General features: G+C 44.8%; 2 protein-coding genes across 2 annotated transcripts; one reads left to right on the top strand and one right to left on the bottom strand.

Moving 5' to 3' along the window:
- The first annotated feature begins 1,376 nt into the window (after nt 1-1,376).
- LOC307230305 (opioid growth factor receptor-like protein 1) lies at nt 1,377-4,756 on the top strand. The gene is made up of 8 exons (XM_080000595.1): nt 1,377-1,928; nt 2,111-2,191; nt 2,293-2,313; nt 2,455-2,515; nt 2,626-2,707; nt 3,077-3,143; nt 3,218-3,366; nt 3,853-4,756. The coding sequence occupies exons 1-8, from the start codon at nt 1,461-1,463 to the stop codon at nt 4,214-4,216; spliced, it is 1,293 nt and encodes a 430-aa protein (XP_079856721.1). The 5' UTR covers nt 1,377-1,460; the 3' UTR covers nt 4,217-4,756.
- A 1,940-nt stretch (nt 4,757-6,696) lies between these two features.
- dido1 (death inducer-obliterator 1) lies at nt 6,697-26,502 on the bottom strand. Its single transcript, XM_080000443.1, has 17 exons — nt 26,440-26,502; nt 24,768-24,827; nt 24,200-24,318; nt 22,898-23,936; nt 21,370-21,751; nt 20,790-21,119; nt 18,760-18,958; nt 15,692-16,211; nt 15,371-15,530; nt 15,076-15,189; nt 14,493-14,606; nt 14,041-14,194; nt 13,424-13,955; nt 13,149-13,302; nt 12,885-12,974; nt 12,516-12,711; nt 6,697-11,201 (listed from the first exon to the last, which is right to left on the bottom strand). The coding sequence occupies exons 3-17, from the start codon at nt 24,279-24,281 to the stop codon at nt 7,240-7,242; spliced, it is 8,028 nt and encodes a 2,675-aa protein (XP_079856569.1). The 5' UTR covers nt 24,282-24,318; nt 24,768-24,827; nt 26,440-26,502; the 3' UTR covers nt 6,697-7,239.
- Between the last annotated feature and the right edge of the window lie 584 nt (nt 26,503-27,086).

Raw genomic sequence — 27,086 nt, 5'->3', positions numbered from 1 at the left:
CCGCTCATTCCCTCGCTGGCTCCACGCACCGGTGCAGCCGGTGGGGCAAGCCAAGCGCTTATGCCCGATGTCCCCACAGCCCGAACCCTGACAGACCTGTTAAGGGTCTGAGTGGCATTTTTAAGAAGAAAATCATAACATTTTAGAATATAAAGACCTGTCTCGGTTCTCCAGGACTGAACGTGTTTCAGTTTCTCGTCTTTGCAGCCGAGCCATCTTTGGGAATGTTTTTTTTTCTTCCCGAAAACAATTTTTTCTAATATTTTTATGAAATGAATATGCGTGGAAACCCACTTTTTGTGCTTTATTTGAATTCGGCTCCACCTCTACTTTGCCTGTCTCGGCAATGTTACTGCTTCCATTCACACGCACTTCCGTTCACAGCCGTAACGGCAATTTCCCAAAAATGATACAAGGCTGAGAGTTGAGAAATTTACAGAAATGTACAATAGCTCCTGCTCCCACATTACTCCATGTGGGATGTAGATGTGTAAATGTAGATTTACGGCTTTCAGTGCAAGTGGGAAAGGGGCTGATGTGTACTGCTGACCACAAATTGTAATGGAGGCCTGGCCCTGTGGGCTGGACCCCTAATAATAATAATAATGATGATGATAATAATAATAATAATAATAATAATAATAATAATAATAATAATAATAATAAATTGTGTCCATTAACACATGCTTTAACTACACATCATGTATATATCAAAGTTGCGTCCCAGTGAATTAAAACCTTAGAACATAAATAAACGTTAATAACTTTTGGGGGGGGGGGGGGGTTGGGGGCTTTTTTGGTTAGAATACATCTACTTGTACAATAAAAAACACTTTTTTTTGTTTGGGGAAGCGGGGAATTGGCGGAGCAGCCAACCTTTCTCCCTTTTTTTTTTTCTTTAATTCCGGGAAAATAATACAACGAGAGAATAGCGGGAACGAAAGGAAAGGTGTAGGAAAATCCAGAGGAAAATGGGAGAGTTGACTGCTACGCTTTGTTTACACAGAACTTGGCACTGGGGGAAACGTAAACCCAAGTATACCAACTTTACCAAGTATACCAACTTTACCAAGTATACCAACTTTACCAAGTATACCAACTTCACCAAGTATACCACTTGGTAAACGCTCCCAGGACCAGCGTAGTTAAAGCCTTATGTAAAGAACTTCTAACTTTTGGGTATGTTAAGAACTTTTAACTCTTGTGTATGGAATGTGCTATTTAAAATTAAACTCGCCGTGCCAGTAAATACAGACTACTGGTCAAAGTCTAGTCTCTTACCTTTCATTTCCTGTGAATTGAGACGCGTCAAGACGAAAGTGAAAGTAGAAGAGCGCAGGCGAGTACTGTGTGTGTGTGTGTGTGTTTGTGTGTGTGTGTGTGTGTTTGTGTGTGTGTGTGTGTGTGAGAGAGAGAGAGAGAGAGAGGGAGCGAGTGATCGTCTCAGTCGGTGTGTCGCCATGCTGCTGTTCCGCCGTCATCTACACAGTATCTTCACACGTGGGTGGCCCCTGGGTGTGCGTCGGGCACTGACAGTGATCGCGGCTTGCTTCGGCCTGGCTGCGGTCGCCCGTATTTGGAGCACACGCCGAAGGGCCCTCGGGCCGGCGGAGGAGCCCAGAACCAGCGACGAGGAAGAAGGAGTAGAAGGAAGTGGGTCCCCTAGAACTCCGAGGAAAGACCGGCACGACGTCCCTTGTGAAGCCGCGAGCGCGGAAGTAGCCGCGGCGAATCCCTGCGGCGACCCGGCGGAGGCTCCCAAGGGACCGGAAGAAGTCGATGACGAGGATGACCACCACCGTGAGCTTGGTGAGGAAGAGGAGGAGGACGTGGTTGTTGAATACACTGACGCCTTGTATTGCGAGTACGACTCAACGTGGGAAACCTCCAGCGGCCCCGGGTCGCGGCGTCTCGCGGCGCCCCGTGAGGTGAGTACAGGGTCAGTTCTGACGTCATCCGCCTGCGTATGACGTCAGAATGGGCCCAGAGTAACCGGTTACAATCCTTATTTAGCCAGCTACTGGCCTGTTGATGCAGTATACCATGTTTGTCCTTGGAAGGACTCTGTACTGTATCATTGTCTGGATCAGCAATGTATGCTTTTCTTAAGGCCTCCAGGGTCTCAGAGCGCAGATTTTGCAGATTCAAAAATGCAGCAAGAGACATGTACAACTACAGAGTCAATTACCCCGTAAGTCACTGAGGTGCAAACACCCTACATGCAAACAGTTAGATCCTATAACACTGTGTTTCACTTATAAAGCTTATTCCAATATTTGTGTCCACATTCAGAACAAACCCAGTTTAAACCATGTGAGTACACATGTTAATACAGTAGTGTGTGTGTGTGTGTGTGTGTGTGTGTGAGGGAGGCAAATGCATCTTACCCTTTGATATTCCTCTATTATTCTAAAATATTCCTCAACCCCACTAACTCCCTCTATTTCTCTTTAGAATGGGCACGACATGCCCAATTTAGCTTTCTACCAGGGGGACAGGCCATCTGCTCCTGATGGTACATGAACCATGCATTACACCTATTTCTACACTTTCTTTTGCAATGCTTTTATTTGGGGATTTTTTGTATCTTTTTTTTTTTATCAATTTACCCCCTTCCCCCACCAGGTGTCTACATAGGTGACTTCCACAGTGACGAATGGTGGGGGAATTATGACAAACTGGAGAGTGTGCACACCTTTATTCAGTGGTAAATCAATTTGAAATGTAACATCTTTTGTATGAAGGTACATCTTATATATGGTTAAAAACATGTTACAGGCTTATTTTTTCAGCCCAGGTCTTATTAAAATGTGAGTTACATTACTCGCAACCTCACCCGAACGCTTTACTATTGAGGAACTTACCTCTCTGCTGCAGTTTTCTCACTGTGCTTAAATGGAGTACAATAGGACGGCTGTTTTAAACTATTTAAAACAAATAAACCAAAAAGAAAAACGTTTCATCTCTATTCAAAAACGGGATACATAAGGCCTGGGTTGATAAACAGGGGACAGAACCTTTAATGAATTGTATGAAGCTGGGAAGTTGGTTAAGTTTTTTTCTTTCTCCTCCAAAGGTTATTCCCTCTTCAGGAGTCAGGGGTAAACTACGAAGCCAAGGAACTGACCAAAGAGGAGATTAAGGTAAAGATCGACAGCCGCTGAAGAGGTAATTTAGCGTTTAACATGAACTGACTGACGTTATGCTGTTGTCTTAGGCTTTCCTTGACAACCAGACTGCAAAAGACAACCTGCTGATGTCCTACAAGCTCATGTTGGATTTCTACGGTATCGTGCTGTCCGACCCGGAGACTGGAGAAGTCCACAGAGCGGCAAACTGGGAGGCCAGATTCCTTAATCTCAACCGGTGTGCCATATTTCAAATTTTTAAAAGCAATGTATCATAACCCTAATGGCTGAAACTCCGTCTCTTTTCTGTTGGTTAATTATAATTATATATATATATAATTATTATTTATTTTTATTTTTTTCAGGAAAAAAGCATAATAATAAAAATAATCCAGACTTATGTCATTTAGGTTTGAAATTTTAAAAAAGGATGTTGTATAGCCATACATATACCACCAATGGTTTTTTTTTTCCATGTTTTTTTTTTCCATGTTTTTTTTTAATCACTCAAAATCCAAAATCTTTTCTTTGGGACATTTTCACTTTCAACTTTCTGCAAAACTTGCTTAACTCCCCACACAACCTATGTGGAACGTTCTTAACATGTTTTGTGTAAATTCTCCTCTATGACTCCCCTACTAATGTCACTTTACTCCGTTTTTAGTTTTATGTTTTTAAATGAGAAATTTCAATTTGTAACTTCTTTGCCTTTTGTCCACGACAGCAATACCCACAACAACCTGCGCATCACGCGCATTCTGAAGTGCCTGGGAACTCTAGGTTTCAGCCACTACCAAGCCCCACTGGTGCGCTTCTTCCTGGAGGAGATTCTTGTGCGCGGAAACCTTCCCAATATCAAGGAGAGTCTTCTCAACTACTTCCTGTTTGCCGTGCTTGATAAGAAACAACGCAGGGAACTTCTGAAATTTGCCTACTTGCACTACGAGCCTAAAGAGGAATTTGTCTGGTGCCCAAAGAAGATACAGAGGCTGTGGTCAGCCGAGGCTGCATCAAGCCACACCCTTTCAAACCAACAAAGGGAAATGAGGTCCCAAGATGGCAATGAAGATGCAGAGAATAATCCTTAAGGACTGATTGCAAAACTATGAAAAATGTATGTGAAATATGGCCTCCAATTGTAATTCAAACTGTCCACTGTGTCTTTTGTATGGATTCACTTTTGGTCCTTTGCACAAAATGTTGGCCCTTTGATCCTTAATATTAAATTTACATGGCAACTTACATTCAGGAAGTTTTATGAGGAGCAAACAACCAGGGTACAAATGTTCAGAGTCCTTGACATAACACAGAGAATCCATAACCCGCATACCAAAAAAGCAAATAAATCACTGTTAAAAAATGGTAATTAACCACTATTACTTCAATCACGGCAGACATCTGGCTGTCGATACAGCCAGACTAACACCTTCTTCAGATAAGGTGCAAAGCAACACCCTGGTGTTGAAATATTGGTTACTGGTTGCAAATATTGAGGAGTTAATTTTCATGAATGGAAACTTTTTTCATTACATTTGTGACCTAGCTTTATGCAGCAAAGTCAGGGAAGGTTTCATGGGGTAAATTAAAATGTACATTTTTTTGTATAATATGTATGCAAGTTCATAATTTGCCAAATTGGCCTTTGTTGGCTCAGTGACTTAAATGTTAAGGAAATTCTAATCAATAAAAGACTTCAAACTGAACCCGAAAGCAGTTAACATGTGATCGTCACAAAAAAAACACAAAAAGTGAATATTTTTTATTATAAATATTTCATAATTTTGATTTAGAGAAGTCTATTATGAAAAAGCTCTTTGGGTTCATTGCCATTCGGCAAAATATACACTACTCACAAAAACTCACAAACTACTCACTTCTCTAAACTTTTAAATGCACATGTCAAACTGTTCAATGTTTCAGTACTTTGCACAACTTGCTGTTCTCTAACAAGGAGCTGAACGGGAAAATTCACAACAGGTTTTTGATCCATGAATCGACCAATACATTTCCTGGTTCAATTAGAATTGGTATTTAAACAGTCCTCTTCATCATGCTGTTCACATTTTTACATCATGAGACCAAGACGACACCTAACAACTGATCAACAGTACCTCACCACTGCGAGGCTTCAAACAGGATGTTCTCAGGGGAAGTGGCCACTGAGCTTAGAGTGTCACAGAGTGTCATCAGCAGCTTGCAACAGAGATACAGAGACTGGAAGAGTCACAGAAAGGCATAGAAGTGGACGTCCTTTGGCCACATCCCACACTGATGACCGCTTCATTGTGAACAGCGCCCTGCGGAACCGGATGATGATGCCACTCAACTCCAGGCACATTTAAGGGAGGTGAGAGGCACCCAAGTGTCATGTCAGACCATTCAAAATCGTTTACATCAGCCTGGTCTGCGTGCTAGACGACCTGCAAGGGTACCTGACCACACCGCCAGGCACAGGCATCATCGTCTTGCACGGGCCAGGGAGCATTTACTCTGGACGGGGGACCAGTGGCCTCAGTGCTGTTCTCTGATGAAAGTCGATTCACGTTGAGCAGAAATGATGGCCGCCAACAATGTTGGCGACATCAAGGAGAGCGCTATGCATCAGCCACTGTTGTCACCAGACGAGCATTTGGTGGTGGTGGTGTTACAGTGTGGGCAGGTGTGTCTAGTCAATACAGAACTGCCCTACACTTTGTGAATGGTACAGTGACAAGCCCATACTACCTGAATAACATCATTAATCCAGTCATTGTGCCCCTGCATGAACAACACAGGCCTAATATCATCTTCATGGACGACAATGCTCCAGCTCATGGAGGTTGCATCATTAGGGAACGGCTGCTGGAGACTGGGGTACTTCAAATGGAGTGGCCTCTACTTTCTCCAGACCTGAATCCCATAGAAAACCTATGGGATCAGCTGAGTCGCCGTGTAGAGGCTCGTCACTCTGTACCCCAGAACCTCAATGACCTGAGGGCCGCCCTTCAAGAAGAGTGGGGGGCCAGGCCTCAGCAGACAATAAGTCGACTTGTGAACAGCATGAGACGTGGTTGTCAAGCTGTAATTGATGCTCAAGGGCACATGACAAGTTATTGAGACATTGACATTTTTTGTTGTGGTAAACCCACCACTGTTGTTGGCTTTTGTTTCAATAAAGTTTGAGATGAGGAAATCACCATTGCATGCTTTGACTTAAATGCCCTACTTTCATGATATTATATCACTGTAGTGTGAACTTTTTACATTTTCCATAAATTTCACCCAAAAGCCAAATATCCCAAACTTTTTGTGATTAGTGTATTTCGGAAAGGTGTAATTTGGGCATGTTGATTATTATGAAATATTTACATTAACTGGAATAATTTCATAGAATATCTCAAAACAAAATGGGAGATTTCGTAATTATTCATAATTTCACTTTGGTCCTCCATACTAAACCATTAGGTCAAAAATGGTCTTCGGCCAGCACAAAGGGGCTGAAGGTGCATAAGAATATGTAACAAACTGTTTATATTTATGCTATTTCTAAAAACAGGATTATATATAAAACACCAGAGTGTGACAGAGATTGTTGTCAAAAAGGATTTAATTGGTCAATTGAACAAAATCAACACGTTTTAATAACAGCCGCCAATGATCTATTCTGTAGATAGAGCCTTGTAGTGGAAAGCTTCTGTAACGTACACATAGTTGCACTGTGCAATGACTGCAGATCCAAGCAGTGCCTTCTAAACTTTCACATGATCCTTCCTGGATATATGGCTTAAATTTTCTCTACTTAGAAAAGTATGATTAAAAACATCAGTATATACACTAATACATTCATATTTACACAAAACGCGTGACGGTGTTACTTTGTATGTGGTTCATTAAAAGAAAATCCTTGACGAGAAAGAACAATACAGGAATTAGTATATCTCGTACAGCAAACATAAGCAGACTTCGGTTTCTTCAAACAATCAAATAATTTTTTTAATATGCAAGTGGCGATGAGACATATTGTCAAGACAGTTTGTCTGGAGGATTCAAACAGTATATGGAACGCACCTGAACCTCTGTCCGTTATATTTACAGTGATTTTGTTAAACTTTTTAGAGCAGTGAGCAAGGAACTAGGAAGTGTTTTTACCATTCTCCACGTCTGCAGGTTTATCGCCCTCCTTGGGGACGTCATGCTTAGCATCCTTCTTCTCTCTTTTTTCCCTGCTTCTGCTCCTCTCTCGGCGATCTCGATCCCTGTCTTTGTCCCTGTCCTTCTCTCTGTCCCTCCCCCTGTCCCTCTCTCTGTCCCTATCCCTGTCCCTCTCTCTGTCCCTTTCTCGGTCCCTGTCCCTATCTCTGTCTCTGTCCCTGGCCCTGTCCCTGTCCTTGTCCTTGTCCTTGTCCTTGTCCTTCCCACGATCTCGATCTCTGCTGCGGGACCTCTCCCGCCGTCGGTCTCGCTCTCTATCTCTATCTCTATCTCTATCTCTGTCTCTTTCTCGGTCTCTGTCTCTGTCTCGTTCGCGGACCTTTGCTCTGTCACGATCGTGCTCTCTCCTGTCAGCGTCCCTGTTCCTGCCTCTGTCCCGATCTCGGTCCCTCTCCCTCTCTCTGTCCCGCCTCTTGTCCGCCTCTGTATCCCTGTCTCGCTCTCTCTCGGGATCTCTTTGCCGCTCGCCATCGGGATCCCTTTGTCGCTCGCCCTCGGGTTCCCTTTGTCGCTCGCCCTCGGGATCCCTTTGTCGCTCGCCCTCGGGATCCCTTTGTCGCTCGCCCTCGGGATCCCTGTGTCTCTCGTTGTTAGGATCGCGGTGTCTCTCGCCCTCGGGATCCCTGCGTCTTTCTCCATCGGCTTCCCTGCGTCTTTCGCCCTCGGGATCCCTGCGTCTTTCACCGTTGGGATCCCTGTGTCGCTCACCCTCCGGATCCCTGTGTCTTTCTCCGTCAGGATCCCTGTGTCTCTCGCTGTTGGGATCGCGGTGTTTCTCGCCCTCGGGATCCCTGCGTCTTTCTGCGTCTGGATCCCTGAGTCTCTCGCCCTCTCTGCCCCTGCTGCGCTCCCTGTCCCGATCCCTCTCCCTACTCCTGTCCCAATCCCGCTCACGGCTCCAGCGCTTCCCCTGGCCCCTGTCCCAAGATGACCTGCCTGCATGGGGGCCTTCTCGCTCCCTGTCCCTGCGGCGGTCTTCGCTCAACTCCCTCTGTCTCTCCTCAGGGAGGTGTGGTGGCACGGGAGGAGGTTCTCGGTGGCTTCCTTCAAAGCGGCTAAGACGTTCTCCCCCACGAGGCTCTGAGCCTTCACGGTTGGAGCTGCTCCTCCTCCTCATTTCGGGAGAGTGGCGGCGCCAGTGCTCTTCTCTGTGCAGGTCTGGACTTTGCCCCCCCAAGTGGCCTGGTGGAGAGATGGGGATCTCATGGGGAGTCGGCAGTAGTGGCCCACTGTGACGAGCAGGTCTTATCTCATCGGAGTGCCTGTCAAGGCGGTACCTCTCTGACCCTCCCAATAGATGAGGTGGGGGTCCCCTGTTGTCCTGAGAGGGTGGCCCTCTGTGTTCCTCAAAAGCTCCCCGATGGGCTGGAGGGGAGTGTGCTCTGGGGCCTCTGTATTGGTTATGAGGTTGGAAGTGTTGGCCGCTCATCTCCACAGGTAGGCCTCTTCTATCCTCATACTGGTTAGGAGGAGGTGCCCTGAAAGCAGCACTGGGCGATGACGCCTGATTGTCTGCATACATGTGGGGAGGATTTGCGCTCTGATGTTGCTCCATGACCCGTTTGTAAGCGTTCGTGCCTTCTTTGTTATACTGATCCACAGGGCCTCGAGGCAGCTCAGCCATTGGGGGTTGGGGCCCCCCAGGTCTAGGGAAGTGGGACGGTGGAGGAAGCCTATTTTCAAAGTGACCTGGGGGTGGCCCGGCAAAGGGTGGAGGAGGACCTCTGCTTCCGGGAAAGTTGAATGGAGGTGGGGGGCCAGAAAATCTGGGTAGAGGCAAATTGTTCTGTCCATCAAAGGTAGGAGGTGGCGGAAGACCTTGAGGGGGGCCTTGCTGTCCAATGTGCTGTGGGGTAATAGAATGGCCAAACATTTGTGGAGGAGGTCCACTCTGTGGCGGAGGACCTCTCTGGCCAAGTGGCGGGAAGGGGGGGGGTGGTCCTCTGGGAGGCATCATATTCTGGGGAGGAGGTCGAGGAGGTGGCTGCTGCTGAGAGTTTCCCCACTGGCTCTGATATGGAGGATAGGTACCAGGTGGTGGGCGATACTGCTGGCTGCCATCACCTTGCATGGTAGGAGGCCCGTGCATAGGAAGAGGCACCTGGATAGGTGGAAGGGGGGCCTGCATGGGTGGGGGCCTTGCCATAGGAGGGAGCCCTTGCATGGGTGGAGCAATGGACATGGGTGGTGGCCTATTCATTGGGGGCAATCCCTGCATTGGAGGAGGTCCCAGCTGGGGAGGGGGGAAGCTGGCTTGCGAGGGAATGTCAGCTGGAGGTCTGTACTCGTTGTTGAAACCTGACATTGGCATATGTGGCATGTGGGAGGGATGAGTTTCGCTGACTACTGCGCTCTGAGTAAGAACTGGGATTGTGGAAGTCACTGTGGATGGGTCTGCAGAAGTGTCAAAATAGTCAGAAGAGTCTGAATCTTGTTTCGTTTTATCAAACACAGAGTCGTCACCTACTTTTAAAATACTGGCAGCATTGGGCCAGATACTGAACTTGTCCATCTCGGTTTCAGCTTTGGTTGGCTCAGCTTCTTCAGTTTCCACTTGTGGCTCATCCATATAGTTGACCTCCATATCAGGTTCCACCTGCTCACCCAATAAAGGAATTAACACCTCTCCCTTGTCCGACTCCATGAATGGGAGCGACTCACTTTTCACCTGCTCTTGAGGCAGTGTCGTCTCTGGTTCCGGTGAGGTGTCTGAAGGGTCGACCTCATCTTCTATGGGGAAATCACACTCTTGAACATTTGGCTGTGAGGAAGGAGTAGTTTCTACTGCCTGTGCAGACACCTCCTCTTTCTCATCTTCACTTGATTGCTTCTTGCTGGCTGCAGCCTGACGAGGGTCCCTGCTCTGTCGGGGGTCTCTTCGCTGGTTTATTAAAGGAGACACTGAGGAAGACTTCACTAGTTCTTCCACCTTTTTGCCCAGCTGCAATAGCTGACTATTTGCCAGAAGAGACTTAACAGGCTGTAACAGGGTGTCTGGAAGGGAGAATGGGGCCGCTAATGACCCGGTGGCTGACGACGGCTCATTAACATATCCACTGTGTTCCTGAATTATTTTCTCTTCATTGGTGAGGCTCTCCAGGACTTTGTGCAGTTCAGCTGAAGAGTCAGGTATGGCATTATCTTGGCCTGAGGCTGTGGTCTTGACCTCTTCAAAAATAGAGTCATCCTCTGGATCATAAGCCACATCTTCCACCTCATATGAGGTCACTCCTCCAAGCTGCTTGGGGACAATAGATTCTTTGATTGTGTCAACAACTTTCTTAGATGCACCGTAAATCCTGCTGGGATCATACTCCTCCTCAGGGTCATAAGGTCGGTCATCCTCGTCCTCATCTTCCTGCTTCTCTTGGGCTATCTGTCCAAACTGCCAGATGATGGGATCCAGAATCGTGGCAGGTGGGATTGTCTCCCCACCCTGATCAGAGGGCGAGTCGGAAGCCTCAGAGTCTTGTTTCTTCTTACCGAATAGTGTCTTGAGGATAGTCTGAAGAGGAGTAGCGCTGGAGGCTGCGGCTGAGGACGGAGAGTCTTTGCCACTGCAGATGGCTGCACTCAGTGAGGCTTTGAGAGAGGACGGGAAGGAGAGGACAGAGGAAGCGCCTGCAGCGCTACTTGTCTCCAAAGAACCAAGTTGTGGGGGTGACCCTGGAGGAGTGGTGCTGAAAGGAATCTCCAAGCTATGCCGTGTCCCTTTCTCTGTTTTGACAGAGACTGGTGGTTTGGGGAGGCCAGTTTCATCGGGATCTTTGTTTTGGAGCCTGGACCGTTTCTCCTCCCCTTCCACTGGAGCGCCGGACCGTTTCCTGTCCTTCTGGCAGATCAGCAGCCCCAGTAGAAGGTTGGGACGGGCTGGTTCAAGTCCTGTAACAGAGATAAAGGCAAGAATCTTAGAAAAACCTGAGTAATATGGAAGCAATTATGAACCATAACACATTCCACTTCCATTATGTAAACTCAATCAAGGAATGGTGGTGCCTGCTTTTACATGTAATGAGCACACAAAAAAGCCAAGTGAAATGAGAGCTTAACATCCTATGGGCTAGACCATACAAAGAGCCAGCTTTTCCCCACCATATAATTCTCTCCTACAAAATCACAAGATTGTGTTAACCGAAAGAAAATTTGTTATGGAAATACACCGGCAAAAATATCCCCTCATAATCAACATAGGGTGAAAAAAAAAAAAAAGTAGTGAACTTGCGAGTACTTATGAATAAGTTATGCGTTGCACCATCAATTCCAGAAAACTCACCTGAAAACGTAAAACTACTTATCTCTAATCCATACTAATTATCTGCCTTATTTAGAAAAACTAAGCCCTTATGAAACGCCATTACAAGTCTCTTAAACCATGTATAATTAACTGCTCTTGCAATAAATTAGTAGAATATTAATTTATTGTTGTAATATCAACCTACTGTGACTAGTTCCATCTTCATTGACATGCAATTTAAACAACGGGTTTGTTGTATTTTTCTGTTTAAATTTCCCTTTTGTGAAACATCTGATTAACTTATTTCAATTGAGTGTTCTCAAAATGGTCACACTAAAATATCCATCAAGACAACAATATTTAATCAAATTCTTCTGGACTCTTCACAAAATACTCCTTTGATAACTTACCATAGCTGCCGTGTCATTGCCTGACTGATGATGTGAAGGATTAGGGTTAAGATTGTTTAGGCCCTCTCATTTCTTCAGAGTTTAACGAAGAGAGATTTAGGAATTTCCAAGTGTGCTCCAGGGATACACAAAAGAGCATTGAAATACAAGAATGGCTACAAGTTGGCCCACAGCAATTTTATTAATCACACAGGTATTATCATAATGTCTTAAGGGAGTCGAGTCTACAAACAACATACTAGAGACTGGACTCTGAAAGTGACACAGACAATGTCTGATGCACAAGTTCCTTTATTTAAAACCATTTCAAATGTATGATACAAAGTCAGATACACATTAGAACATGTGTATCATGTACAAAAGTGCATTCCAGGAAATAAGTAAACATGAGGAGCTCGCCAGTGCCCCCTATAGTACACAAAATACAATAAACAAGCTCTCATTTCAACTTGACTGCCAACACACAGAAACCAGAAACATACTTACCTGTTTGATCAAATGGAAAAAAAAATTCACAAGAAACACAATTTTGAAACCCCTGGTATTGCTTACCTGGCCCATCAAAGGGTAACAGATTGAAGGGCAATGGTTCCTTAGCGCTCAGCGGAATCAAATAGAGGTCTTTGATGCGGCGGTTGTTGTTAGCCACCACACCGAAGCGCTTCCTACTGCTGAAGTAAGAGAAGAGAGAGACATATGCCACTTCTTCCTCCTCTGTCGCTGGGTGGAATCGAATCAGACAAAGCTCCTGAGGGGGAGAGAGAGAGAGAGAGGGAGACAGAGAAAAGGGTGAGAGAAAGAAAGGAAAGTGGAGGATGAAAGAGCAAAGCAGCAAACACAGAACTTTCAATAACGCAGTATATACAGTACAAGTTAAGAGTTTTTAAAAAGTGTTTTCTGACCAAGCTTTGTCAAACAAACCTTGGACAGGGAGGTTTTAAGCTTTCCGACGTAATCCCACACAGTGTTCGGAGATATCCGTCCTCCCACATAGATAGTATCTGGCAAATCCTGCACAAGTTCAACAATGAAGACTCTGTTAAGCATGTGTTTTTCATATTGAAAAAGAAAATCCCATTTGAGTTCAGCTATGTTTGCTGCTGATAGAGATTGCCGACACAATTCTTGAATTATCATTTGTATTTTAAAGTCAATCATGGCGGCCAACGGAAAAAACCAACCAACCTCTTTCAGGTGTTCAAAGGATCCCGACACCAGATAAGCCTTAGTGACAAACTTCGCCACAGACTGCATGTTGATGAATCCTTTCCAGATCTTCTCCTGACCATGGAGGAAGATGGCCGTCTCTCCCTCAAGAGGAGGCTCCGTCGAGGCGCTGCTTTATATGTGAGACATTCAGAAATTTAACACGGTGATACTTTTATAACCCAATCACACCTACACAATATGACAGCAAATCAATACAATGACTGACATACAAAAAGCATTATATAGAGCACCTAGAGTTTGCTGGTTTGGACAGGGACACCGACGGTGGTGGCGCTGGTGGCATTGGCAGGGGTCCTTTGGGTCCCAACTCCAGTGGGACAACAGTCAGAGCTGCCTGTGGCTCTGACAATGGGGGTATCACAGGTGGTACTTCCGGGACAGCGTGGGTAACCGTGATGCCTGAAGAGTGCCTCGCCACACGGGGGTCTCTGCGGGTGATGCTGACAGAGGAGACGGTGGGCATGGCGAGGGGTGCGGAAACCTGGGTTGGAGGCACCAGAGCGCTGAGGTCCTCCTGGTAAAGCTGAGGCTGGGCCTGTAGCTCGAGGACGGAAGCCTCCATACTGGGCTGGTAGGCTGCGGACATCTGGTGTTGGTAGGCAAGAGGGTCTTGATGCTGATAGGACCCCTGAGGCTGGTAGACGGGGGGGATGTCGGCAGATGACGACCTGGATGAGCGCAACTCCTGTCTGGGCGGCTTTGCCTCTGGCTTCTTAGCTAGCCTGGCTTTCTTGGCTGCTGGCTCATCCTCAGTCTTTTGACCTGTGGGGAGTGATGGAGAGGTTAATGTGGCTGCGATTGAATGCATTAAATTATTTTCCTGATAAATAAAATCACCCTGAGATACCTGTGCATATTTTACAGTTGAGATCAAAGATGTGAGTCTTGTGTTCAGCGGTGGTGTCTTTGAGCATTGTGCTGAAAACATCTGGTATGCTGCTGCTACCTTCGGCAGCAGAACCTTGAGCTGAGGCAGCAGCGGAGCTAGAATCCTCTTGATCCTGGGGACACAAGGACAAAACTCAATCATGAACTGCCTTTAAGGAACACAAAGCTTTAGTTAGTTTCAATGCACAGTGGATGCATGTTAGTTAATAAGTTAGTGCTTCTTTATTTAAGCGGAAAGATATTAGCAGCAAAATACAAAACAAAGCAGGACAGTTGGATAGTTCACCAACTCATAGAATGTTGGTGCAAGTTTCCCCATTTAGTGTTCCATGTGGAGGGAAACGTGAGCATGCCACCACTTACTGCAGGTGAAGCCATGCAAACAAATGGTGAGGTGGCAGTGTTACATACGTCTGCGTCAGATGATGGTGGAGCATCCTCCATGTCAATTTTATGGGCGCTAGACTCTCGGCCGTGACCTGATTTGGAGTGCCCCGAATGGCCTCGGGCACTGGGAGTGTGGGCCTAAATGAGGAATGTATTACATCAACTGCATGCAAAAACAGTCAACTGATCAACTCAAAATGATCAAATTTAGAGTGATGGGATTCCTTCTAAAATTATCACACACATATTTATAGACACACATACAGTACACACACACACACACACACACACAAACAGTACACAAACAAACAGTACACACACACACACACACACAAAAACCAGATGCCATTGTCACCAAAATGCTAAATAAGTGTATGATTTTAACCAATCATTTGCATTTAAAGATGTTACGGAGCAATCGTATCACTGAAAACCGTGATCGCCCCTTTGTACTATTTATGGAAGCTTTTCTCTCAATACTGGATTGATTTAAAATATTCTGATGCCAATCGCTCAGGTTGACACACAATGATAAAATAAACAAGGCATAGGTTACAAAGTACCAGTTTTCCTTGAACTGTAAATGGTTTGGAGAAACAACATTTACCTCAGGGTCAGACTTCCTCCATTCTGAAATCTCTTTGGAAAGCAGCTCCTCTGCACTCAGTCTGACCAGCCTGAAGGGACTAACATCACCCCACACCACCCTGTAGAACAAGCCCTGCAACAAACCACACCGGTCACATAATGCTGGTAGTAATGGGGGGCAGTTGTCCAAACGCTCTGATACTAATCCACTTCGTCACAACACAATAGCTTTGTCACATTATGTATATGAGAACGACAAGATATTCACAGACATACAGCATGTGCAAGTGTATTTAAGGTTTACAATGACTCACTTTGTTCTTTGGATCTTTCAGATTGAACATGAGGGACCTGTACTTGTTCTTGTACTTGCTGTCTGTGTTAAGGCACAGGTTAAACATCTCCTTCTCAATGGCAACTGCCAGCCTTCCCACTTCCCCCTCAGTCATGTTCAAATCGTCACTGTCACTCACCCTGCAAGGCACAGAATACACATAGCAGAGCTTCTTATACAAAAAAGATTTCAAGAGGGTACAGGTAAATATTGTAATATTAAATGATGGCAGTTTGTTATCATAGACGTGATTGTTACTGATGGCTGTGTTTTCTTTTATGATTTTGAGTGGGAAACTCACCTCTTGTAGAGGATGTCGGTGAGGGAGCGACGGATGTTCTGCCTCATCTGGTTATTGGGGGGAGGCATAGGGGCGACAGGTGGTGCCGAGGCCGCCGAGTGTGGGGGTCTCGAGGACGAGGATACCGGGGAAGACGGCACTTTGGAGGACGAGGACTTCTGACTGCGTGACGGAGAGTCCTTGTGCTGGGGCTGCTTCTTGGGAATGGTGAAGTTGGACTTGGTGACCCTCAGCGCTCCGGTGATGTGGACCGGCCCAGCGGGAAAGGGGGACGGCGCTGGACGGGGTGGTGGGACAGGCTTCTTGGACTTTGCCACCACTTTGCTAAATGGTGTTGTCGGCTTCTTGGACGACTTTGAGCTGGACTGAGGGGAGGCTTTCTTGTTTTTTGCCTTGGGCCCTCTGGTGCCAGGGGACTTCGGCTTTTCTTTGACTGGTGTCGGTGCAGGAGTGGACTTCTCAGTGGAAACTGGTTCCTCCTTCTGTTCTTTCTCACTCGGTCTCTCCTCTTTAGGAGGAGCTGAAAAAATAAAAATCAAAAATACATGGTCATCTACAATACATTGCTAAATGTGTCACATACTGAACATTGAAACATGTCTGTGGGATTTATGAACAAGGCAAAGATGCTCTGAAACAGACATTCAATATTAGCCATCAACGATATAGAACTTAAAAACAGAAAAATTTGGCTATTTGGCATCTGAGCAAGGTTAAGGGAAGACCCATTAAATCTATTGCAAGGACTGACTTCCATACATGACCATTTAAAATGCATTCAATATATAAATATTTATAAGAACAACGCCAAAACAGTATTTTTATATATTTGTGTGTGGCAAAATGGTCATGAGAATTTGGGGTAGTCTGCTTGATAGGAGGGGAACAGTTGAGTTTATCCCCAAAGGCCATTGCACAGGTACTTTGTAGACTTCCTTTCCACGTTCAGTTCAATTCTCAGGTTCACGCCGGAAAGTGTTTCCAGAAACATTGCTTGAGGTCCTTTAGACGGCAAACATTCTCCAGAAGTGTATGCAGGGTGAGCTCGTGTGTTAAAATACTTAATGCAAATTAGCATTTAGAACTAAACTTACCATTTTATTATTGATCGCTACTTTCAGTCGAACATAACCATAATTGGAACTACCTGGCCAGATTCCACTATACTGAGTCTAGCTTCCAATCCTTATAAACCTAAACTTCTGTTAATATTAAAAAGAAAAATGATTGCCAGCAATATTGTAAGGAAGGGAGTGGATTTGCATGTCATTTCCATGAGAAAATAAGCAACTAGTGTTGCTTCAGCAAATGTCTAGAAGACAGCAAGATTTTCCAATTTCATTTGATCTCAATATACAATTATGGGAAAACTCTGGATTGCTTATGCTTCCACATCAAGTCTGTATTAAATCAGTTCTACAACAATCGTTGTGCCTTGAAATTGCTGGTTATACATTAATGCCTCACAATGCTGAAATAGTCAATGGTTCAAGCTCATTAATAAAACCAAATTATTATGCAGGTGAACAATCCATAAAAACCTAAAGCAGAAAAACCATGCAGTTCAATCAAGAGTTATCGCAGTTCAATCAGGTACATCATATATTGTCCATCAGTATGTGTGTTTAAGTAAGTTGTAGGGCCAGAAACGAGAGCAAAAAGTAAGTTGGCCAGGCCAAGATCAAACCCAAAACCTGTAAATTTAGGGTTCACAGAACATCGTGGTGAACAGACACCACCTTAAGACAGAATACATCTTCAATGCAAGAAAACTTGGGCATCAGATAAAAACAACTCCCTTCACTGCCCTAAAAAGAGCCCTTACAGAAGAGATCAAAAATATATAATTGCAAAAATATCTCTTCTTAAATGTTATGAATGAAATCTAATCAGGTGTAGGATGTGTAAAACAAGCAGGAGCTTTGTGGTTATCTCCCCTTCTACACATTAGCGTTGGGCTCATCTTCAAACTTCCATCTTGCGCTGCGGCCTCTCTCTGAACCCTGCAGTGTCTTGAGGTGGTCTGGTCTCTGGCTGGAGCAGATTGCTTTCTGTTATTCTTCTCCTCTGCTGGCTCTTCTTCTGGGGATTGGGGGGTTGGGGAGTGGGGCAGGCTTTATCTCCTTTGTGTGTGTGGATCAGTGGCGTGTGCTCGTTTTGAGCTGAACTGCTCAGGCAGACCTACAGCAAGCCAACACTGCTCACATAATCAATCGAGGCATCTGAAAATCTGTCATATCACCTTTTATTTTAATGCCAGTTTCCCATTCGTAGTGAAGCATAACATTCAATATAAATCAATATTTATGTATAATTCTTTTTTTTTATATAAAAGGGGTCAGCCTGTTACCCAGAAAATTAAGGGTACAACACAGGATTGTGCTGGACAGGTTTATGCCTTGGGGTGCTTGCTCCACAGGCACTATTAAGTTTTAAACACCACTGAAAGTCCAATGGGTCGTGGGGAAAAAAAGCCACCGAGACCTACCTGCAGGAGAGAAGTGAGGACCTTATTGAGACCATCAGCACAGCTGAAGAAATCAGGTGGTGGAGAGACTTCCACACGCAAGAAAACAGGATTTGAGCCACTCCCACACAGACACTTCTTCACTCATCACATTCACAGGAAGGCAATATATTAAGAGCCGCTGAACCTCCTTGTGTGTTCCTTCATTCGTCTTTATCTGAGGACTTGTTTTAACAATTTTACTTTAAAACTGATGTAATCTGCTTCACATTACTCAATACTCACCTATATCACCATTAATACTTACCTTCTACCCCCGCGGAGCCTACGACGTAACCGACTGACATGTACTGACATCGTCAAATCACAAGACCGCACAATATGAACGTACCCCGCCCCACGTTCTGTTTACGCATTGTGTCAGCATGACAAAAACCACATATAACAAACAGGAGGAGGGAGGGCACACAATGTGGTTTCTCAACAACAGCCCAATGCATACAGTTGATACACCATGCTTCCTTGGCACCCCTCCCTCCTAGTGTGAAGAGATAGGCAGTGGTTAGGCGTGATTTATGGAGACCTCTAGAGAGATACATACACTTTCTGTTTAACACTGTTGGTGCTATGGGCGCAGTCATTTCTGGCGTTACAGCATTGTAATTATGGTCGCAGGACCAAGACGTGGCGGCCGGCAGTGGCGGTTGTTCCTCTCCGTAGTCCTCTTCGTCATCAGTCCCGCGGTGCCCGTCTTCCTCGCTTTCAGAGTCCTCGTCGGACTTCCCACCGGCGGTGCTTCTCTGGATGGTCAGGACAGAGAGACAAAAATGTTCAGTCAGAGCAGGTGGGAGAGGAAGCTGAGAGGCACTTGTTAACACGGGGTAATCAAAATATTATATATATATATATATATATATATATATATATATATATATATATATATATATATATATATATATATATATATATATATATATATATATATATATATATATATATATATATAAAAACCAAGCCCATCAGATCTTTATATAGTAAACTAAAATACAAATACACAAGCAGATGATTTATTGTCATTTATGTACATTTAAACATTTCAGCAAATGACTGACTACCCAAGTGTGCCTTAGGGACGTGAGGTTCTAATCCCAGTCAACAGCTGAATAAAATATCACATTACACATTGTTTATCATGAATTTCAAAGTTAATTAATGGTGTTTTATACACATAAATTGCTAATAAGTATTTCAAAAATCAGCACTAGTTGTGATGAATATCCATTTCATTTGCAAGAAGGATGTTGACAATGTATCTTCCATACTCCAGACCAGAGGCGCCTCACAGAAACACCACAAGAAACTGGCATGAAACCAGGATGTGAAAAATGCGTAATAAATGTGCAATCAATTTCTTCAAATTATCAGACAGGTTGACATGCAAAGCTTGGGGGTGTGTCTATATCTTTGACAATAAATTGATAAGATCCCCTACAATGTATACTATATGTAGATGTATTACTTAATAGAAGGCAAAAAATAAATAAAATGAAAGAAACCAACTTCCCTTCTGACGTAAATGGTCTTTATAAAAGTAAAAAAAAGAATTGTGTATTTAGCAAGTGTCTGAGAATCCCTGCTAGGAATGGTACTAAAAGTTTGAATACCACAGAGTCGGACTAAAAAAAGTGGGTTATGAAGCTTCCTACACTCACTTTTAGCGAGTAGGACTTTTCATCACATTTTTAAGACAGCCTGAACCGCTGAAATGGAGTACGCAGCTTTGTCTCCGAAAGTCTATGCAAACAACTACAAGTGATTTACATGATTTAATTGATTTTTTATTTACTCCATGTTGAGCAGTGGGAAAATGAATTACTCTTTGTATTAGGATACTCATTTTGATTTGATTTTCCTGACCAATAGCCGACCCTCATTAACAGACCATTAACAGTTATCAGACAAGATTAAAATGTACTATTTAGAATGGACGAATGTAAAAAAAATCATGTTGACGACATTAGGGATGGGCGCAAATACTCGATTTGGACGTCAGTATTCGTTCAATATGTAGAGTAATCGCATTTTTACTCGAGGGTGCACCCTATTAGTTGGGGGAAAAAAACTTGCACTACTTATCTAATAAAACAAATAAATAATATATAATCCAGTCACACACCGTTAATTCATTTTAAACAGTTTCATATAAATATAGCATTTTCTGTTTGTTACTGATTTGTCTGTAAGCAGCTTAGCTTACGCGGCCGGCACTTCCGGGTTTGGGAAAGGCTGCATAAGCTGTCCTCTTACCTACCAGACAAAAGGCACGCGTGGTCGCCCCCATGAGTTGGATTTAAGAAAGATTGTGTAGCCTATTTTTATTTTTCCATGCAAATTTTTTTTTTCTTCCCAATTGCTATTTATTTTTAATAATATATTTTTTAACTGACAGCTCTCAACTTCTCCTAAATCCTGGTGAGTTACCAGGTTTCCGAGGTTAAGACATTTTATCAAATACCTTTACTCCAACGCCTAGAAGTAGGAACAAATATGTTCATTTTTGAGCAGTGATTTCCTAGTCTGAGATCGTTGATAAATACGGGAAGACAGGATAGTGGATCTGCCCCAGGTTACCTTGGTGCCAGGTTTCTTCTGCGCCTTGTCCTTCTGCTTGGGCTCCTTGACGTCCGTGATGGACTTCATGGCCGCTGCCGCATGCCTCAGGATGCAGACGTTGCCGCAGTAGACAGAGTCGGGCTGTGCGTTGTTCTCGCAGCCCGGCCCGATGCATTTGGGAAGGGAGGACTCCTCTGCTTTGGGAGCCGCCTTCTGCTCTGTGGCTGTCGCTGGTGTAGTTGCCTTGAGACCCACGTTTGAGACGGCTTTTGGCTCCAACTTTGGCGCCATCCTATGTTCAACTGCTGACTTCTGCGCCACTTTCTGCACTACTGCCTGCAGCAGGGCCTGCTCAAGTCACACAGGAAGATTTTATCCAACAAAATTCAACCAGACATAAGGCTAGGAATGTTGCATTTAAAAACTTTAATATCCATTTATTTTATTCAAATTCTCTCAGACATTATTCAATTAAAAACATGAAAAATGCCATAGAGCCCATGCATTTTTCACCATATTGTCAAAACATAACAGCATAGAGACAGATGGAACGTCAACAGATGGAACATGAGCATCTTTATTGAGCCACCACTCTTACCGGTTGAAAGATCTTGATCTTCTTCTTCCCAGTGGGGTTTGTTGCTTTCTCTATCCGGCCTTTGATTCCCGGCTCCTCTGTCCCAGGATGCGTGGAGAGCGGGGTGGCAGTGAAAGTCGAGCTGACAGAAGACGACCCATGCTCTGCTTTTCTGGCCTCGGCCATGGCTGAGGGCGTGGCAGCGTCGGCTTTAGCTTTCCCAGACTCAACACCTGACGTCAGCGGTGCCGTGGCGGGCCGGACCACTTGGCTTTTCTTGGCGGTACAGTTGGGGCAGACGTAGTCTTCGCCGTTCCTCTCCATCAGGCGCCCACGGGCTTCCGTAATGCCGACACAGTCTCCATGGAACCACTCCTCACAGCGGTCACAGCAAATCATGAACCTGGACGGAGTGGACACACGCAATTTGTAGAGGCTCCTCATAAACAAAAATGCCAGTAAGGATGCGCCTTCAAACCTGAACATGGGTCAAAGTGTGTGCGTGCATGTGTTGTAGTGTGGTGTGTGGCGATTAAAGATTGTTCTTCTTCTTCAGTAAAAATACAAAGTAGAATCCACCATACAAAATGTATACTCTACACTAGCAGGTGGGGCAGAGAGAGGTGTGTATTAGGTATGTTAATAATTAACCGTTTAACCAGTTTAAAATATATTAATGGATTTATTTTGTGTGGGTCAGATTATTATAATTTTTTTCTAGGGCCCAACTTACATTTTGTCAGTCTAATCGCATTCGGCTGTTCAATATGACTATTCAGCGGGGGGAGGGGAGCCATGGGCACATGGCACATGGATCCCCATCCCTCTAAATAAAAAAACTGAAAACAGTGTAAACATCTAAAGACACACTATTTTTAAATGATTTTTTTATTTGGAAGAACAGCTCCACGTCTCTCCACGATCGGAAGGCACGGAGAGCTATCACATACAAAAATATCTTTATGACTCCCCTTTATTACAATTTGTAAAGTCCAACAAAAAAATTGTTTTCTTCTCTAAGGGACAGTGCCCTAATATTTGAATATTGTCAGATAACGGTTAATGATGGGTTAACGAGGGTTGGCTATCGGTCATTAAAAAAAAGAAAAAGAAAAAGCTAATTAGCATCCCTAATTGGTGCCTATTCCGATTCTCAACTTTTTCATAGACCTTAGGCGAGGGGACCCATTTAATGAATTTATCTGTAGGGCACCAATCTGAGAAAAAAAAAAATTCTCTTGGACATTATTCAGTCCAAGCCTACAGACCTGTCTGTTCTAAAGTGACAGAACAGTGAAACTATGATTAAAGCAGCTGTTATTGCACAGTCTCTACTGTTGATAATGCTAAATAATGGGAAAGTATTAAAAGATTTCCTGGACACCCCCTGGAATATCTTGGAGGACCTCTGGGGTTCCCCTGACCCAACGTTAATAACAATTGCCCAACTACACACAAATGGATCATCTATAGAATCTTCTATAAGTTATGGAATCAAAAAAATGAACATTAAAAATGTACATTAAACATTGAAAATGTAAAAATGTACCTTTTGTTGTGCTTCTGTCGGCAGATGCAATATAGTGCATTGGGGTCGTATCCTCCAGCATCTGACTCGGATGACGAGGATGAGGACGTCATCGAATCATCCTCCTCTTCATCTTCCTGTAGGGTCTTGCGGTTCTGCGCTTGCAACGGAGCAGCTTTGGATTCTCTATTGACTACAGTTGCAGGGGCTGTTTGGCTGGCAACTGCAGCGTTCTTGTTGGCCACCTTCATCTTATTGGTGTAGGTCCTTATTGGCCCACGCTTTGTAAAGGCACCTGGAGGTCTCCCCTTGTCCTCCTCCTCGCATCCTTTGTCAGTCTCCTTTCTCAGTTCTGTTTCAGCATTGTCGAGACTTTTGTCCTCCACCTCGTTGATACCAGAGTCGTGCACCGCACATGGTGGTGCAGACTCCTCGCTCCTCACCTCTTCCTCAAGGCAGGACTCTTTCTTGACCACATCTTCCTCTTCATCCTGTAACAAAGGTTTCTTCATGGCATCTTCGCCCTCTTCGTTCTCTGAGCTTCCGACGTCTTTGACCGCCTCGGCGTCACCTCCTCCACTGCTTCGTGTTTGCCTACCACTGCGGGTCTTTCCAGTGGTCGATTTTCTGGTGCTGCTCCTCGTCTTTCTCTCGGGAGACTCGGCATCCGCAGCCTTCGCATCTGCGTTTCCGTCAAAGCTGGCCTCCGATGCAGTCTCTGCGTCAGTTGGTGTTTGGGAAGGCGGGTCGCCACTCTCCAGGCTAGAGGGGGCACTGCGCCTTACCACTCTCTTTGTGGTGGAGAGGAACTCCTCCAGTTTGTCGGTGCGTTTGGACTGCCGGCCACTGCGGCGCACGGGGCAGCGGCTCTCTGGGCTCTCCGTGGTGGCTTCCCCTGGCATCTCTCTCTTGGCAATGGTGGTCTGACGAAAGCCCCAGGTCTTCCTCACCTCACTAGCGGTCTTGGGGGGTTCAACTGCCTTCTCTATCTTCTCTTTGGCAGCATTCTCATCTACCTCTTGAGACTCCACCTTCTTCTCTGTACTTCCTTCTTCAACAACTGTTGACATAATCAGTGTGTTATATTCAAATATTGCCTAACATCTGCAAGGAGATGTTAAATCAGCAAAGGAACAAATTGATTTTCTTTGGTGCTGAGGCAATTAACCAATTATAAGAAGCTGATGAAGACTTGGGACGGTTTTACTTGCCCTAGCCTGCCACCCAAATCTGCACCATAGGGCCTGGTAGTATAGGTGTGCCCAGAATAAGTAACAGATCCCACCACCCTTTCACCCCTCACTGATAAGTGAAAAGAGGTACCTTTAGAGCAGCTATCCATAGGGTGCTGGCTCTGCTCTGGCTGCGGAGCTAGACAAAGCTCAGGGCTCACATTCTCCTCCATAGATGATGGAGTCAAGCACTACTTTCAAATTGAATGTCTATAGTTAAGAGAGAAGCACAAGAAATCCGCTGCGTGTTACTCTTCTCAGGTAATATCGTATAGGCCTTTTAAAAGATAAAAGCAGTATCTGGACAGAAATCCCGCATGTATTTGGTTTTCAGAATCATATTTTCTCCTTGAGATTCTAAACTCCAACAAACATTTATAACTTTTACAGATAACTTGATGAGATACTGTATTTCTAAAATATTTTACATGGGACACTGAGCAAACATAGCACTTGCCTAGACTTGAGATTTTACCAAATCTCATACATTCAACTGGTTAACAAGCTGTTATTGACATGCAACCTATAACATATTTTCCATATAATAACAGCTGCAAATGCAGCAAATGCAGTTGGTTGGTATAAATAATATATACTGGTATTTACAATAAATTTTTTATTTGTTCATATGCAACAATGGAAGTTTCCTCTGTAAATACCTGCAGTTGAGGTAAATAGGGGCTTCTACCTTGTCGCCATCACTCAGTGGGTAATCAGATCTGCTGGAAAAAGTAAACAGGTTAGGACAAAAGCATGAAACTTTAAAAATAACAAAACATTAATACAGCATTGACTCAATAAGTCAAAGTAAATGTGCCAATTCCATCAAAAATGTTTATAAACTTTTAAAAACTTGTCAAAATAACATTGGATCACGTTAGTACTGATACATGCAGGAACAGTATGTAACTCCAGAATTGCATCGTGGAAAAAAAAAAAAAACAGATTTGGAGGATTCATCCCATAACATGAAGTTCTGTGCGAATTTCAACAACAAAGCGTAGACTGCAAAACAAACTTCACCAAAGTACAAATGCATAAACATCTACTGAAACACTGAAACAGGGCCATACAATCAGAAAAACACACCATTCCTGTCCATATATCAGGGAAATGATATTCCATAATTCAGTCCTGCCCCCCTGTCCCCCATCTCCAAAACCTTGAACATTCCCTTTAGCTCCCGTCAGTTATTTTCATTTGCAGCTGTAATAAGTTGCTATTATTGGTACTAGCATTACAAGCGTTAGTAGTTGTTCACCCGCGGATCAATGAGTATTATCGCACTTTATACCGGTCAATATTCTCCTCATCGACGGACAGATGCATCTTACAGCCTGTCACCACACACAACGACGCAAAAATATAAAACCGTGCAGAGACGTGGGGGGGGGGGGGGGGGGTGTCTCTCGCTCCCTCGCTCCCCAGTGACGTCACGACCCCGTGCCACGCGAAATCGGTGGGACTGTTGCCGAGCAGGCCTGGCTGGGGAGGGGCCCCCGTGGGTGCCTTTCGAACACGAACCAATTCGAACCCGCAGCATTATATTACCAAATAATACACTGGCGCGTTGCCATGGTTTAGACACCCTGCTCCGCACAGGCGCCGCAGATCGGCACCGCCGAGCTAAGGCGCCGCCACGCCGCGCCGCGTTAAGACACAGCAGCACACATCAGGGCACCTTGATTGGCCCTGGACCAGAAAATAGTTTCTACGGAGGGGGGGGGGAAATGGCAATACACAATAAGCTGAAAACAAACAACACGGTGACGATAATAACGTAATGGTAGTTAAGGATTTACCAAGTCACCCAGAGGCAATTGTGTTGCATCGGCCATATTATGTCCAATAGTAGTTGAGCAGAAGAGTGGAGCGTCGTCTCAATGCAACGCGGGCGCCGGAGTTAATCACCGCATCATTGACACCTGTGTACAGCCCAAAAGCTAACGCTAAAGCTAATGCTAATCCCTCTGGGCGGTTGATTAACTCACAACCGACGGACTGCAAATCGACCGTCGTCATACAGGGTCGGAACGCACAGCATAACACAAATGTGCATCTCGCAACATCGTCCATCCACCGCCGGTTACTCCGCCTTAACCACGCCGGGGTGGCGTCGGTGTCGGTGGCGGTCGCGCAACGTGCCCCGTCCGTGAAAACCTGCTCGGCTAACACCGCTAGCGCCACAACGCTACCGCGAAACAGCACAAAATGCCCCTCCGTGGGTTAGCTACACGGTAATCGCGGGAACAACATTTTTTTTTTTTTTAATTTTTTTTTTTTGCGTCACACATTAACATGTATCGCTTCTCCGGCGCTTTCTTGACCCACCTACAAATTATAATCTCCGGATGATATGTCCTCGCAATTCCTCGGGTCAAGCCTCCATTTTCCATTCCCCTGGCTGGTTCACCGACTGCGGCAGATGGCTGTCTGTTTACCGCCTGGCCTCGTTGCGTCCCACGGCGCCACTCCAGGCCGGGCGGGGAAGTGCTAGTGACTTAGCACATTTCGGAGCGTGCTGGCGGCACGGCGCTTTGTGACAGTGCGGTGGTTGCGCGTATTATTATTTCCACCAAATCCCGCGCTCCCTGTAACAGCCTTCGAGCCACAGAAGAGGAAAAAAACAACAACAACAACAAAAACAACAACAACATAAAAAACAACAACAAAAACAACAACAACAAAAAAAACAACAACAACAAAAAAAAACAGACTGGCTCGATGCCAATGGACGGGCCACAACTTTTCCCATTCGTTTGCAGAAATATTCCGGTTTTGTGACAACATTTTGCCCAATAGGTTTGATATGGGGAAAAAACAGAATGCGGCCAAAAATCCAGTTGTCATGGAGGCATATGTAAACAACATTCGGGGAATTCCCCGCATGACCCAGCACATACGCATACACACAGGGCCAGCACACGTTTACAGTTCCGCCAGGAATAGTTTAGTTAATAACAGGACTGTTATAATAA

This window comes from Zeus faber (genome assembly GCF_960531495.2).
Source record: "Zeus faber genome assembly, chromosome: 5".
NCBI classification, from domain to species: Eukaryota; Metazoa; Chordata; class Actinopteri; order Zeiformes; family Zeidae; genus Zeus; species Zeus faber.
The sequence above is the reverse complement of the archived record's forward strand: the minus strand, read 5'-3'. Positions and strand labels throughout refer to the sequence as shown.